At 34.3% G+C, this 15406-nt stretch overlaps 1 protein-coding gene and 1 long non-coding RNA gene across 5 annotated transcripts in view; one reads left to right on the plus strand and one right to left on the minus strand.

Annotated features, from left to right (window-relative positions):
• Positions 1-786: 786 nt before the first annotated feature.
• Positions 787-15406, minus strand: part of atg2b (autophagy related 2B) — a 48712-nt gene continuing 34092 nt past the window's right edge. For all 4 annotated transcript variants that reach the window (XM_087290988.1, XM_087290986.1, XM_087290987.1 and 1 more), the window contains exons 30-43: positions 14002-14134; positions 13228-13430; positions 12830-13059; positions 12616-12733; positions 11449-11640; positions 11234-11335; positions 11062-11140; positions 10128-10341; positions 9155-9224; positions 7451-7533; positions 7240-7361; positions 6879-7033; positions 4109-4258; positions 787-1124 (exon numbers count right to left, since the gene is read on the minus strand). In XM_087290988.1, the coding sequence (XP_087147114.1) occupies positions 894-1124; positions 4109-4258; positions 6879-7033; positions 7240-7361; positions 7451-7533; positions 9155-9224; positions 10128-10341; positions 11062-11140; positions 11234-11335; positions 11449-11640; positions 12616-12733; positions 12830-13059; positions 13228-13430; positions 14002-14134 (2082 nt within the window). In that variant the 3' untranslated portion in view covers positions 787-893. The remainder of the gene's footprint in view (positions 1125-4108; positions 4259-6878; positions 7034-7239; positions 7362-7450; positions 7534-9154; positions 9225-10127; positions 10342-11061; positions 11141-11233; positions 11336-11448; positions 11641-12615; positions 12734-12829; positions 13060-13227; positions 13431-14001; positions 14135-15406) is intronic.
• LOC141378410 (uncharacterized) lies at positions 8084-11330 on the plus strand. The gene is made up of 2 exons (XR_015513741.1): positions 8084-8432; positions 8664-11330. It is a non-coding gene; the product is annotated as an uncharacterized LOC141378410 (long non-coding RNA).

Here is a 15406-nt window from a genome sequence, read left to right on the forward strand (position 1 = left end):
ATAAGAAAAGAGGAATCTAGTGAAATCTACTCCAGCAGGAGCTGTGCGTCTCCACTTCTGCGGCCTCCTCATACAACACTAGATGACTCTGATTAAACGTCAATCACAAGTGCTTTGAGCAGAAAAAGAAATAGTTCAAGGTCTCTTATACTTCATTTGGGATCAGACGTTTGCTTCACTTACTGTCTGTCACTGAGAGACCATTTTAAAGAGGTTCACCCAACAATTTAAATTTGCTTTATATTTACTTACAACTCAAGTGGTTTTTAACTTTCTGTTGAACACAAAACAAGATATTTTGAAGAATGTTGTAAAAAAAAAAAAACAGCCATGGTAGGATGTACCATTTTTGTCCTTGACATTCCTAAATATATCTTTTTTAAGTTCAACATGATAAAAAAACAGGTTAGGAACAAGTGAAGGATGAGTAAATTAAGACAGAATTTTCATTTTTGGGTAAACTAACCCTTTAAACTAATGAAAACGCAGCAAATAAATTATGTTCTCTTAGGATCAATACAGGCATTAACAAATTAAAGGAATAGTTCACACAACCATTAATATTTACTTATACTAATGCTTTTCCAAACCAGTGTTTTTTTTTTTTTTTTTTTTTTGTAACACAAAAGATAGTTTGAAAAATTTTGGAAACCAGTAGCTCTTGATATCTATAGAGGAAAAACACTGTGGAGGTAAATAGCTACTGTTTTTCTTTCAAAATATCTTCTTTTGTGTTTGACAGAAACTCAAACAGGTTTAGAATAAGCAAAGTTAATGTTGACTAAGTTTTAGGTGAACTTGTGTTCCTTTAATAAAAATGAAGTATATCCTGTGTTTGTGGGCCAGTATGAATATTGCAATCTATCAAAGTAAGTTTTTTCAGTTAATTTTTCTCACTCTTCCCCCAAACGCCATTTCTGTGACTCTTCTTGTCGTGCGTCTGGATGGATCTGGTTCCTCATTCCTCCCAGCACATTGGACGTTGCTTCTGTAGCGACGATCAGAGGTTTGACCACAGCTGGAGGAAGCTGCCGCAGGACTCCGCCGACAGCGCCCGTCATGCCTCTCTGTTCATGCTCACGTGTGGCGGTGTCGTAGATGGTCAGAGCGGTGTCTGTGATGCCCTGCAAACACACACAAAGAGGAACTGACATAAGCTGTATTGCTGAATTAATTAAATTGTTCACTGTTAAAAGAGATAGTTCACCTTGAAATAAAAATTAATTTCAGTTATCAATTAACACGCCATGCTGTCAACTATTTTCAATGGAGAGTAGTTAAGCTCTGGTCAAAAAGGTGGAAATATCCCTAGATTATGCATTTTGAATTCATGAACATTGTAACTGTCAGTTGAAACTTTGCTTTTCAGGAAATGAATATAAAAATGTTTTAAAGACACAAAATGTTCTTTTGGCCTCTAGAGAGTGCTTATTTACAACAAACAAAAGCATATTTTGATGACACAATGACTGTGTATGAAATCATGGGAGTCTTATATTCTACAAGTCTGATCATGTTCATGGATGAACTAAACATTAAAAACATTAAAAAAAAAAATGACATGGCACAAAAAATAGCTTTTATCATGCCAGTCGTGATCATGTGGAGAAGAAGTAGAAGCAGTGCTGTTAAAAATACAATTTAGGTTTCTGTTTAAATCAGGGTATCTTCTGTCCAATCCATATCCGTTTTACAACAAAAAAAAATAAAAATAAAGAGAATGTTCTTTTTCTCGTTTTTAATTTGGTCACAAGAAAAAAAAAATGAAATTTTGGCTCGATTTTTATTTATTTTTTTATTTATGATAGGAAAATGGATAAACGACTTCAAAATTCATTAAACACACACGTAGGCCAACTTTCCTTTGATTGGTCAACCAAGTCTGAGCTCGTATTGTAGCCCTCAAAATAAGAGACCTCTGTGGACCAGGCTTTTAACTATTATTATTACTTAATTCTATATATAAACTAAGTTTACATAATCAGTGATTTAATCAGTTAGCAGGCTTACATTCATTGCGTATGCATGAATTAAATAAAAACTTAAATTAGCAGTATTATTAGACATTTTCTCATTAAAAAAAGGCCAAAGTTCACTGCCAAATGTCCTGCAGCTGTGTACCTGATGCAGAGCAGCACTAGGTTTGCATGATTATTCCCGAGCAAGGCCCATAATAGTAATAATAATAATAATAATAATATATGCCTATAGTTTGCTGCAAAACATCTTACTGTTGTGCACCTGATGCTGAGCAAAGACAGCGATTTGCGAGCAGCATCTGGTTTGCACGATTGTTTCCGAGCTACTGTAGGCCTAAATAATAATAATAATAATAATAATAATAATAATAATAATAATAATAATTAATATTATATATATAATTATTTATTTATTATTATTTATTTATAGGCGTAGCAAGCTAAGCTGGATATTTTAAATAAGTGGGTTTAAATAAAATACAATACGATCGATGGCTCTGCTCGAGCATCATCTCAGGTAGCCAACTCATTTAAGAGCTGAACTAAAAGAAGTTTAAGATGCAATAAGCTGATACATTATGGTCAGCTGCAATGCCTTTTTCTCATGCATTTTCTCATACAGCAAGACTTTCGAGACTTTATAAAATAATATATTAATGAACACATTTTCAAAGGAACTAATTAAACATTCTTATAATTCATAATAAATAATGTGTTGAAGTTCAGAATAACAGATAAGCTTGCTGTCTGTGCGTTGCGCTACTAGTGAACTTGACATTTTCTTTTTGTGACAAAATTATGTTATACTGCGGGCCCTGTTTCATACTGTACATATACATATTGCATATAGGCTATTCAGTGCTGCCAACTGTTTGCATTTTATTTGATGCATTTACTATTGCATGAAATAATAAAAAAGGTAAGTACGCTCGTAAAGCGCGTGATGCGCACAGAAATCAGCACACTATTTTGAATCAAGTTCTCTTTATTCTATTAAATTTGTAGAAAATCTATAAAATGACAGGATTTTAATCAAGCCTTTTTTATCTGGAGAATTAGAGTTAATTATAGCTTCGTTATTATTAATGATCTGTTTATAAATATATCATTTACATCATTTACAGATCTACTGAAGAGTAAGACGAATGTGCAATAACTAATATTTTTATACTTTATAGCTTTACAGTTTGTGCGTCAAAGATGTAGTCATTGATGTAAGACTGCTAACTGATCAACTGACAGAATATGTAAACTTAGTTTATATATATAATTAAATTATAATAATAGTTAAAAGTCTGGGGGCTGGTCCACAGAGGGCTCTTATTTTGAGGGCTACATCACAAGCTCAGATTTGGTTAATCAATCAAAGGAAAGTTGGCGTTTCAGCACCACCTACATGTGTATAATGAATTTTGAAGTTTATCGATTTTCCTATCCTAAATTTAAAAAATGAATAGAGCCAAAATTAATTTTTTTCGTTTTTTGTGAGCAATAGCCGTCTTCTTTATTTTCCTCTTTTTTTTTTTTGAAAACGAATATGGATTGAACGGAAGATAACCTGATTTGTTTAAATACTGCTCTGTGCAGTCTCATTAAACACACCACATATTAAAGTGTCTTTGGTGTTTCTATGTTTTCTATAAAATCAAACTGAAAACCCAGGGAGTGTGATGTCATTAGCATGGAGACACAAGAGCACAGCCTATTTAAAATTGCTTAATTCTCTGAATTTGAACATTCTACAAAACACATAGGATATTGTAAGAACATCATTCAGCAAAAAAAATTTCAATATATTTTCAATATCCTATGGTGAATTAGTATATGATCACTGTTAATTTGTATATTTGGTAATAATATGAAGTGGTCATTCATCGTTAGAAAATAAATGTGAATTAATAGACTGATTAATTTTTTTTTTATGATTTATGACCATTTTCTGTTTTGGGTGAACTATCCATTAAAAAAATTAACATACCATGGCATTAATATTTAATTTTATTTCTGCAACTATTCTGTAACTGAGCATTGCTATTAAAAAATTCAAAAAAATTATAATTTTTTTTCATTTTTGTTAATAAGTTAAAATTAACCAAAATGTAGATCTATAAGACTAATAAGACCCATACCTCTTTGACTACACTGTAGGCCTTGGCCACTCCCTCTCTGAGGTCCACTGGTTGATGGGCCAGACAGTAATGAGAATAACGTTTAATCTTTTTGCAGTCTTTCTCATCTGGCACTGGAGACACCATATCATAAGCCGTTTCAGCAGCCGCCTACACACAAAACATATGGGTAAGCAAGGTAAATACATCTAAATTTGACAGTTATCATTTATTGTTATATTATGACAATGATTGCCACTACTATTGCTCTAATTCAGTGGTTCTCAAACTGTGGTACGCGTACCACTAGTGGTACGCGGGCTTCCTCCTAGTGGTACGCGGAGGAATCGCCAAATAATGAAAGAAACAATTAACACTTTTAATCCTTTGATGCGTAATATAACATCGATGTGATCAGCATTGGCTGTTTTGTGAAGCGTACGATCACAACGCTGTGCTTAGAGTGTTTACTTTAGTGCTTTGTGACATAAGCTGCTGAAAATCAGTTTCCGAAGTTTAAGAATTGATTCTGATGGGTGATTTGACTGACATGAAAAGTAGCCAATCACAGTCCACCTTTTCTAGTCGCGTGAAACGTAAGGGCGGGACAAAGGCTTTCTGTGTTGCAGAGACAGAAAAAACAACTTAAAAACAAAAGTTTTGTTGGAATAGTGCTTCTCGGATGTTTTCACTATATAGATGTCTAGCAGAGTAATTAAACCGCGGACATATTTCCTGCCTTTTTGATTATCTACATACACGTTTCGCTCTCCGACAGCCAGTCGACTCGCCTCTGACCTGTCACTCCTCTAAATACATTTTGAATGGCGGCACGGGAATGGAGGTATTGCTCAATTACTCATTTCTGCAAATGTGGCGAGTGCTTTATTTTAACACGAGAGAGCGCATTCATGTACGCAAATCGCTAAAACAGATATGCGAGCTCCTAAATAGGCTTTTTTTCAAATGAACTGCAAGTCCTCTCATGATCGCGTGTGTGCTCAGATTGAATACAATCGCGATCTCTCCACTATTAAAGTAGACATTATTTATCTTTGCTCCTTGACTAAATTTAGTCAAAAGTATTCAAAGTTATCAAGTATTTAGAATTAGATTGATGCATGATCGATGACAATGCAAATTGTCTTCTTATTTGGCTGTATTGTGAAGTGAAACTTACTTTTAGCAAAGGTGGAACTTATTTCTTTACGACAAAAGAATAATGCTGGAAATGTTTCTGGATGAGGTATTTGAGTAATTTATACATTTAGCTGTATTCTGATCTGTGTTAAAGCATTACAGGTTAAAACAATTCGTTGTTACTTATTGTTTATTTATCAAAATTATCAATAAGGCTCTTAAAACACTGCGTTGATAAATGTAGTGTTGTCATATTTCAAATACCTCAAGTAAAATGAAGTCATTTGTTTTATTTTTTTACTGAAAGTGTACTTGTATTTTTTTTTTTGTATTTTAGATTAAGATCAAGTGTAAAATAAAATCTACATGTGATGTGATAATAGTGTAGTTAATATATGTAGATGTAGATGTAGATAATAGTGTAATAAATAGTGTAAAATATGTAAATAAAAGGCTAAATTTAAATATTTTACCATATACTTTAATTAAACCTTTCAAAGCTTGAAAATATTGTTTAAAAAATGGGCAAAAAGTGTCTCTATGGCCTTAAAGTTTATTTGGTAGTTTTACCAGTGCTATTGAAAAAAAGATTAATTGTCATGAAAGGAAAAATCAACCATACGTCCTTTGTTAGTGCAAATTCCTATACATGTAGCTTTGAGATTTAAGCAATTAAACCATTCAATCAGGTTTACACTTAAAAAAGTGATTTCAAAATGAAAATCTGATTTTTTTTTCAAAAGTAACCAACTAGTACTTTTTAAAAGAGTACTTTGTACTTTTACCTAATATTAGTATTATTTACAAAAAATTGTGTTATTTTAGCAGTGTAATAGTATTTTTCCTTGAGTACAAAAAAGATTTCACAATCATTAAGTGCAGGTTTATTATATTATTAATATATGAATAATAAATATTTTTAGTATTATTATTATTAATGGTTTTTATTTGTATCTATTCCTTTGCAATGTTTTATGGGTTCGCTGAGAATACATTTCAGGTCTTCAATAAATAGCATGTCAGTCTTGAAAAAAAAAAAAGGTGCTGGAATTGATTTTCATTAGGCTGTGCCTGTATGAACCCTGTCATATGTACATTTAACATTTCAAGATTTGTCTAAAAGTGTATGAATATGACATATAGCCTATATTTATGAGGTCCAAGCAACATTTCCTGCTTTTGATGAATAGGCTATTATGAATACTTTAGATTTAAGTGCAGCAGTTTTCTTTTTACTTTTTAAGAACAGCGCCATTTTTTATGAACCTTTAAACATTTTAACTAAAATTTTTATTTTTTTTTACCTGCAAGCACAGTTAATGTTCAGACTATTTAAAATGTTTAAAGTGACTGACAATAATACATATTCTTAATAATAAGAATTAATCTGCATCGTTTTTAAGCTGTGCACACCTGTAGCTGCTTAATTAGGCCCACAACACTATTTTTTAATACTGGTTAAAAAATAGCGTCGTAAGGTGGTACTTGGAGAGACAATTTTTTTTCTAAGGTGGTACTTGGTGAAAAAAGTTTGAGAACCACTGCTCTAATTTAAACATGTTTTAAACAATTGACAGTTAAGTAAAGTATTCACATACAATTAATGTTTCCCAAAAAATAGAGGAAATACATATATAAAATGAGAGTTTACCTGAATTGTTCGCACCATCCGATTGGTGAGCTCCAGAGCTGCCATTGCAGTGGAGGTCCCGAAGGAGGCAGTGCCCCGCTGGAAGCCTCGCACTATTCTTCCATCCTTACGGTACTGCTCAATTGGCAGCCAAACAAGATCCCGAAATCCCTGAACTATAGTGGCAACAAAGAGTAAAAGACTGCTTAACTCTGTGATAACTTAATTTATGACCACATATAGCAGATTAAGAGCTATATTTGCTTAACAGTACTTTATAGCAGATATTAAAAGTGCTGTAACAAAACAGAAGATACATAACAGAATTATGTTTTATGTAGTCTATGCAGAAACATTATGTGAAAGAGTTTGTTTTTCTGACCCAGCTGCACCAGAGAATGAATGGGCCCCACGCCTCCCAGAAGCCCTGGCAGTTGGTTCTTCTTGATGTCATTCAGCCACTCATTAATGGCATATGAAAAGAGCTTGTCAACACCCAATAATCTGGGGGAGAAAAAAAAACTCAAATAATCTGGTTCAAATTAATCGATGAGGTAAACTGAGGTTTTGAATTTTTTGAATCGTTTTTTTACCCTTGTCTATAACACAGTTGTCGAAGTTTCAGCTCTGAGCAGTTCAGTTGTGTCAATCCAATCACAATACCAGCAAATGTGCCCTGAGGAAAAAACATTAAATATGGATTTTAGATTTGACAATATAAGACAAAGACATCGACAAACTTGCTTTGCAGGAAAATTATGTTGTTTCCAAGTTCATGATTCAGTACATGATTATAGTTATTTTTGCACATAGTCAGAAAGAATTATCCAAATCATGCTTACTAAAAATACATGCTTTAGTCTGCACTTTTGTGAAACTACAAAAACTTACTGCAACATACATTTGCAGATAATATGTAAAATGAACAATACAGGGAAGTATGACGCCAACAACTTTTGTTCCTTTTAACACTTGATATTTACAGCGACTGATTATAAATAATAAATAATAATAATAATGAAATATTTTCATCCAATCCATTTCTTTGCACAAGAGCAAATAATCCAATATGAACAGGCCAGGATTAGTTAATCGGGAGGAGAATTCCCGGTAGGCCTGTCCGTTTTTGGCCGCGAAGGCCGGAGTCCCTAGCTGCTTGCACTCTCAGCAGTCACACTTTGTTTACTTATTTGACCATAGCCTCGCTCTTTTTATTTATTTATTTTGCCGCATCGCCGCTCTTTTTATTTTTTTTCTCACAGACCTGTGAGCAAAGTACAGCCTGCAGGTTAATGATGACAGCGGCACCTTAGTGAATATAAGAATTCGAATAATCAACATTAATGAATATTACACCTGCTCAATGAAAGTCAGATGATTCACTACATTAATAAATCTGACATAACTTGATCATGACGCCACCAACCAGTGTTCGAACCTCACCTATATAATATCACTTTTTTTTTTTTTTTGTGCTAAGACATATAATACTTTTTGGGTTACTTATATAGGTGTACATATTTTATTTTTTGTGTGACTACTGTTACAAAGGACTGGATATCTATTTTTAAAAATGTGCACAGTATATATATATATATATATATATATATATATATATATATATATATATATATATATATATATATATATATATATATATATATATATATATATATATATTCAGATTATGCAGAAAAGGACATTGAGATGTTTTAAAGAATAGTGTTGGAGATTTAGCTACCCTTTAATTTTCTCATATTTATGAAAAACATTTGAAGTTCTAAAGCAGCTGTGTCCTTGAAAAAGACGTGATAGTGTCATTAGAAACTCAATTGGAAATGACGTTATTTTAATACAGTCAGTTGTGAACTGAGGTGGGCCGGACTAAAGCTTGAAACTCCAGGGCTGAAAAGAAGTGCCACTCCGGCCCTGAATACGAAAGATTTCTAATAAAAAGACATGTCTCTAAAACTTAAAACGAAACATACAATAAGCAACATATTTCAGATTCACAAAAATGTTCACAGTGCCAAACAAAGATGTTTAGCCAAAATCTAGAGATGTGATATTCCATTAAGCCTGGCCTGAATTTATTTGAGTATTTATTGTTAATGTCACTGTTTGTTTTACTTGTTATATACACTGTGTTTGTTACATTAAAAAAATTTAAATGAATGGGGGGACAAAATAGAACCAAATGCACTATATATTGGTTTATTTTAATAAACGATAAATTCTAAGTTAAATATGATGTTTCAAAAAAGATTGAGACAATCTGAATATAAATGATGGCTCACCTGTTCCATGGCCATGTGTTTCCCATGGTAATCTAATCGAATTGGCACCTCTGAAGTGAATCTGAACTCTCTATAAAAAAAAATAAGCATAATAAATAATTTGCGTTGCAATAAAATGTAAATTCTGGGCCAAAACAAACCTGAAAATTCTAAATCACTTGGCCAAAAAACAAAGCAGAATTTTTTTGTAATAATTCTTTAATATTGCATTAAATAATATAATTTTTGTAAGACTTTTTTAATTGACCACAATTACTTAGATGGCTCTAATTTCAAAAAACAAAAGTCAATAAAATTACCACATTTTTCTATTAGGAATGTCGAGATGTGTCATTTCAACAGTGTTGCCAAAACAGGACAGTAGTATTATTGCAAGCAGCAGGAATAATTACAACATAAAAATGACCTGTCTGCATGTTATTTGAGCCGACTTTCAGTTTCTTCAGGTAAGCCTGTGTGGCTCATGCATAGAAAAAGTATACGTGTGTATTATTGTAATATCCACAAATCATAATATTGAGCTATTTTGAACTGACCGCACACTACACACAGCAACAAACCAGGACATGGTGCAATGAAATTTATGGGTTTCATAGTGCAGCCCTTTCTGCATATGATGTGAAAGCCTTTTCACTCTGTGTAATTACTGACTATGGCTGACTAGGGATATACTTTTTTAGCACATATTTTCAACTGTTTTTCTCTTTGATGAAAATAGGAAAATAATTCAATAGTCAATAATTTTCAGCAGCTGGATTTTGTACTAAATGTTTACTGTAGAATGAGACCCTGTAGATTAGAAATGCTTGATCATGTTCCTAGAGAGTAACTTTTATTCCAGGTAACCAAGAAATATCACAAGAAATTTCCTGGCAAGTGTACTGTAGCTAAACTTTGGAGGAAGATGTCCCTTGTAAACAGGCCTGAAGAACTCTACTACAGATGGAAATCAATAACCTCCTCTCACACACACCTGAAGAATATGGGTTGGTCAGTGAAAGATGTGGAGGAAGTGTCAGTCTCTGCAGTGCTATCTTGGCTGCTGGTGCGGATGAGGCTTGGACTGGCGCGGCTTTGTGTTGGCACTGAAATGATGGGTGCAGGGTCTTGACCTGCTCCACCGTTGTATTTGGAAAAACTGCAGGAAACCTCAGGGCCAGGAGGCTTCTTCATCGACACACAGAATGCTACAACAAAAATCAGTTTATAAATGAAACAACTGTGTTTAGCACAGAATAACCGTTGCAAGACATGTAACTCTTCATGCCAAACAAACAGCAATACCATAGTTTACAGTTTCAATAGTTTATAGATGCTATGCTAAGAACAATATTTGTGAAATAAAATTTTTATATTACTATTATTTTACTTGATATCAACTAAAATGTGATTATTTTATTAATGCTTTTCAGTAAATAATTTATCTATCTAGAGGTGAGTTCATGTTATGTTGGGTATTTTTTTTTTGGAAAATAATCCACATCTCACTATAAACTGCAATGTGTCAAAACTGCATTGTTGCGTTGTGAATAAAAACACGTCAAATTAAATAATCAATTCAAAAATAATTGTAAAAAAATAAAATCATTATTGTTAAAATAAACCTAAACATTTCCACACGTTATAAACATGCATATCTAGTTACATAATAAATGCTTTAAATGTACCAGTATCTAAAATTAAGCTAAAAAAAAATAAAAACAAATATCAATTGTAGAGTTTATTCACGAAAAATATGACAAATTTATTTAAAGCAAACTAAAACTATTGAAGTGTGGGAAATGTGCTTGTATGCCCATGCTTTTGCACATTTTGCTTGTTAACTTTTGCATCAAGTCAGTGTTTCTCAACTAAATAAAGTCACGTAAAGTGTGGACCAGACTTAATGTTCCATGTTTGATTGTTACCTTCCTGCTCTGGTGGAGAAAACAGCTCAACCTCTGCTGCCAAACTGGTGAAGAAGTTCTTTAGGAAAAACAATGCATCCTGGACAGAAAAAATGGTAGAAAATATAACCTTACTGATATTTAGGCAACAGTCTGAACTAGGCAATATGAAGAGGGCTGATTTGTTGTATACCTGATCAATGTTTAGACGGAGGGGCATTAATGACACACGCAGACAGCACTCCTGAGGTGCCTGACCTGCTTCTGGACACACGTGTAGGGCTCTGACAGTCAACTGATATACAGAGACAGCACATACTCATTTTAGATGAGATCATTCAATACTAAATAAAATAAAACCAACTTGTAGATATTATATACACCTGTCTGCTTTGTGTTTGAGCTTACCATGTTAGAGTGAGCTTTCCTGGGCATCTCTTTGCTAGAGTACAGGTAGAGGAACTTATTCATCATGGAAGAAGCCAGCCTATCTCGTATCTCCAGATCCTGCACTGAGAACACCTGTCTGGACACAGGCTGCTCTGTTAAAATGCCGTCTTCTGGAGCCACCTGAGGATACACCTCATGCTGGAACCGCACCTGATAGAAGATATGAGAGACTGAATATGATTTTTCTCAATTATTGTTTTTTACGGCTTATTTTACAAGGCTGTTGGATGCTTCGTTTTGATAAGAAAACAAACATTCTGCAGGTGTAACGAACTTCCAGAAATGCTTTCCATATCACTTTACACATGTCTTTTTTCAGTTACTTTAAATTTCCTTACAAAAAATAAATGAGTATTAAAAAAGACAAGTAGTAAAACATTGTGTATCTATTGTATTTTACTATCTTAAAATACTGAAAATATAAATAAAATATTAAAATTAAACATAAAATAACAATTAAAAATTATTTTTAAAACAAAAGAACATAAGAAACTTAAACCTGAATAGAGCTTATTTAAAATATCAATATACTTTGTGTAGAGAAAGATGAAAAATTACCAACTCAGACTAAAAAAAAAAAAAAAAATGTGATTCAGCCTATGTTTGTGAAAGCGCAAAATAGGGCTGCACGATTAATCGAAAAAAGATCCCGATCTCGATTCAACCCTAAACACTTTTTTTTTACGATTCAGCCAATTATATTTTCAAGGTCAGAAGAGAAGAAAGGGCGGCCCCACAAGTCTTCACAGCTACATAGACACCTTCAAATGGCGTTAAAAGTGTCACATACTGTAATTATAAGGTATAATTCAACAAAAACATAATTTCTGTCTACATGTAATGATGTATTCACGGTCGCGAAATCTCTGTTTCTGTTTACTGCCGAGAATGCGCGCGTGTGCACGCAAATGACGCCTACTTCAGTGAACATAACCTATAACAGGTAATGAAGTTGTAAATAACGTTCAGTTTGTTGCACAGAGCAATCGTTTTAAGAGCCTTGCGTTTTGAGTGGAATTGAGTGGAAAATATAATGTTTCGGGTACCAATGTGTCTTAAAAACATTATATGTATGTTCTTCTATTAAGCAGGTAAATGATTCAAATGATTAAATGTTTCTCTGACCTTACTGAGCTGAATCTCCATTAGGACATCAGGGTTCCTGCCCCATCCTCCTCCAGCACGAGAGCCTCTTCTCACCTGTCTGACAGGTGTCTGTGATGGAGAGCTGTGAGGAGTGCACCTACACACACAAACATGAACACACTTTTATAAGTACATGAAGTTTTTATATGAAGCATGATTTTGAACCAGAAGTCGGCCGATAACAAAAATGTACCCTCGACTGCGAGCTGGAGATGAGGAGAGTGCCCCTCCGCCAAAGTCCTTTCCTCCATAGAGATGCCACACAACTGAGATCTCTTTCACCAGATATCTGATTTCTGGCACAGGGAAATGAAGCGGCCCCCTATTAGAGTTGCTACCCTCCAGGGGGGCACTAAAATGTTCTTCTTTCACCAGGATGGGTTCAGATGTCAGCTTCTTCACCAGAGGTTCCTCATCTCTTTCCTGAGAGACAAAAAGCTTTTTCAAGTAATGCATACAATGATAAATATCTCTATTACATTGAACCGTTTATCTAAAAAAAAATGGCACCAAAATTTTGGTATGCATTTAGTTCCTTTAAGAAAAGCCATTGTGTATCTTCTGCGTTGTGAGGTGAGGTGAAGAGTGCACCTCTGTTCTGGAGCCCGGTGTGTCCAGGATGCAGAAGTCATCAGAGTCGTGGAGCAGAGGGGGGGCAGGAGGAGAGATAAGTGGGGAGTGCAGAGTGGGGTAAGTGGGACTCTGGTCCTGCACTAAGTTTCCACTCTCATCAGGAAAAAGGAAGAGATCAGACCGGGGTGGCTCATGATCATGTGAATGGTCTTCATTGACACCTGTAAAAAAAGACATAACATTTTTATTATGATATAAGATATTATATATGTAATAACCAAATACTATTATAGTATTCATTGATATTTTACTTGAATTATGTGTTAATTCTTTTTTTAATTCGCGGTAGTTTTATTAGTTGTTCTATTATTTTTTTTAGCATTTTAACACATTTGCTTATTTTGGTTACCTACATTTCTAATTATCAGTTAAATGTACTTTTTATTTTATTTTTTTTAATTGCTTTTATTATTACCAACTAGGGCTAAACTATAAATCTAAACCATAGTTCACTGACAAGCTACACAAAAATCACAGATCAATTAACTTGTGCAAAATTGAGATTTAGAGTTGATTACAAAACTGGCTTACTGACGCATAAAAAAATCTACTTCGATTAATCATGCAGCCCTATCTCCAGCTGTGGATACCTTGTAACAAAACATCCAAATGTGCAAGAGGTTTTTGCTTTTTTTTACTAATTACCATCACTCAGAAAAAAAGGAAGAGTGGATGAATGTATAGATACGTATAGATGACTTTTTATCAAAAAGTACAAAAAAGCAGTCTGACCGTTCTGTTGCAGTAAATGGCTCTGTAGGCTATCTGTCTCCTCCATAGCATCACTCATTAGATCCTGAAGAATCTGCTGTTCTGCTTCAGGAAGCAAAGGTGCATGAGCTGGTGGACGACTTGCTGCTTCAGTCTGGAAAACATCAAACATTGTCAGCTAATAATGTGGCTAATAATTGAACCATTAAAGAGCCCTTATTATACATGAAATAGGGTCATATTTTGGTTGTAAAGGTCTCCAAGAACAGTCTAATATGCATTCAAGGTCAAAAAAACATTTTCATGGTCTTATATTATGCATTTATTTTTACCTAATTATCCCAGGGACTCCCATATGAATCGTTCAACGATTCATTTGTTCCCAAGCCCCTCCTAAGCGCGAAGCTAATTTGCGCTGATTGGACTGATGACTGCCTGCTGCAATTGTTCGACACTGACAGCCTTCAGCGCGAGAGAGAGTGAAATTCCCAGCAGCTAATCAACAATATAGAAGTAGTCAGAGTGCATACACGCTTCATAGTGTAAGGCATGGATTTTGGCTGCCAGTGGGTGAATGTAAATACAGACAATGGACTTGAAAATACAGATGACTATTTCATTGAGCAAAAAGTCCAAGAACTGGCAAGGAGATCAATATGAGTCTCCTAGCTGTCTCACACACACACACACACACGCACGCACGCACGCACGCACGCACGCACACACGCACACACGCACACACCCACACACGCACAAACGCACACACGCACACACGCACACATTACCCTCCTCAGAAGAACTGGGGAGATAGACACGTGTCTCCTATCCTAGCCGTCACACTCTACCTGCTCTGTTTTCACACACACACAAACACACACACATTACGGTTCTCCTCAGAAGAACTAGGGAGATCAACACAAGTCTCCTAGCCCCTAGCTTACGATGGCCATAGCAACGACAAACAACAGTGGAACGCGAGCTCACAAACACATTTAACGTTAAATCCGTAAACAAAGTGGCACTCGTTTTTCAACACGGCTTTACACGCGAAATGAGAATATAAAGAGTTAACCTGATACAGTACACGTGGTTACAAATAACAAAACATTATAAAATACATCATTTGCAAGCTAGAGTAAACGAGGCAACAATTTTAATCGCACGTACTTGCACTTGTGCGAATTGGAGGAAGAAACTGATGATACATGTTCTGACATAGTCCCTTAAAGTCTTTTCTGATCCTTCACTGAAAAAAGTGTTGCATCCAGAACTGTTGCAAACAATTTACTTGTGTTGAATTTAAACAAACAAATTAAGTTTAATAATGTTCTACTTAATTTGTTGGTCCCACTTTATATTAAGTGGCCTTAACTAATATGCACTTACATAGGAATTAAAAGTTTGTTACAATGTACTTATTGTGTAA

The sequence above is a fragment of the Danio rerio genome, chromosome 17 (genome assembly GCF_052040795.2).
Source record: "Danio rerio strain M-AB ecotype USA chromosome 17, GRCz13ab, whole genome shotgun sequence".
NCBI classification, from domain to species: Eukaryota; Metazoa; Chordata; class Actinopteri; order Cypriniformes; family Danionidae; genus Danio; species Danio rerio.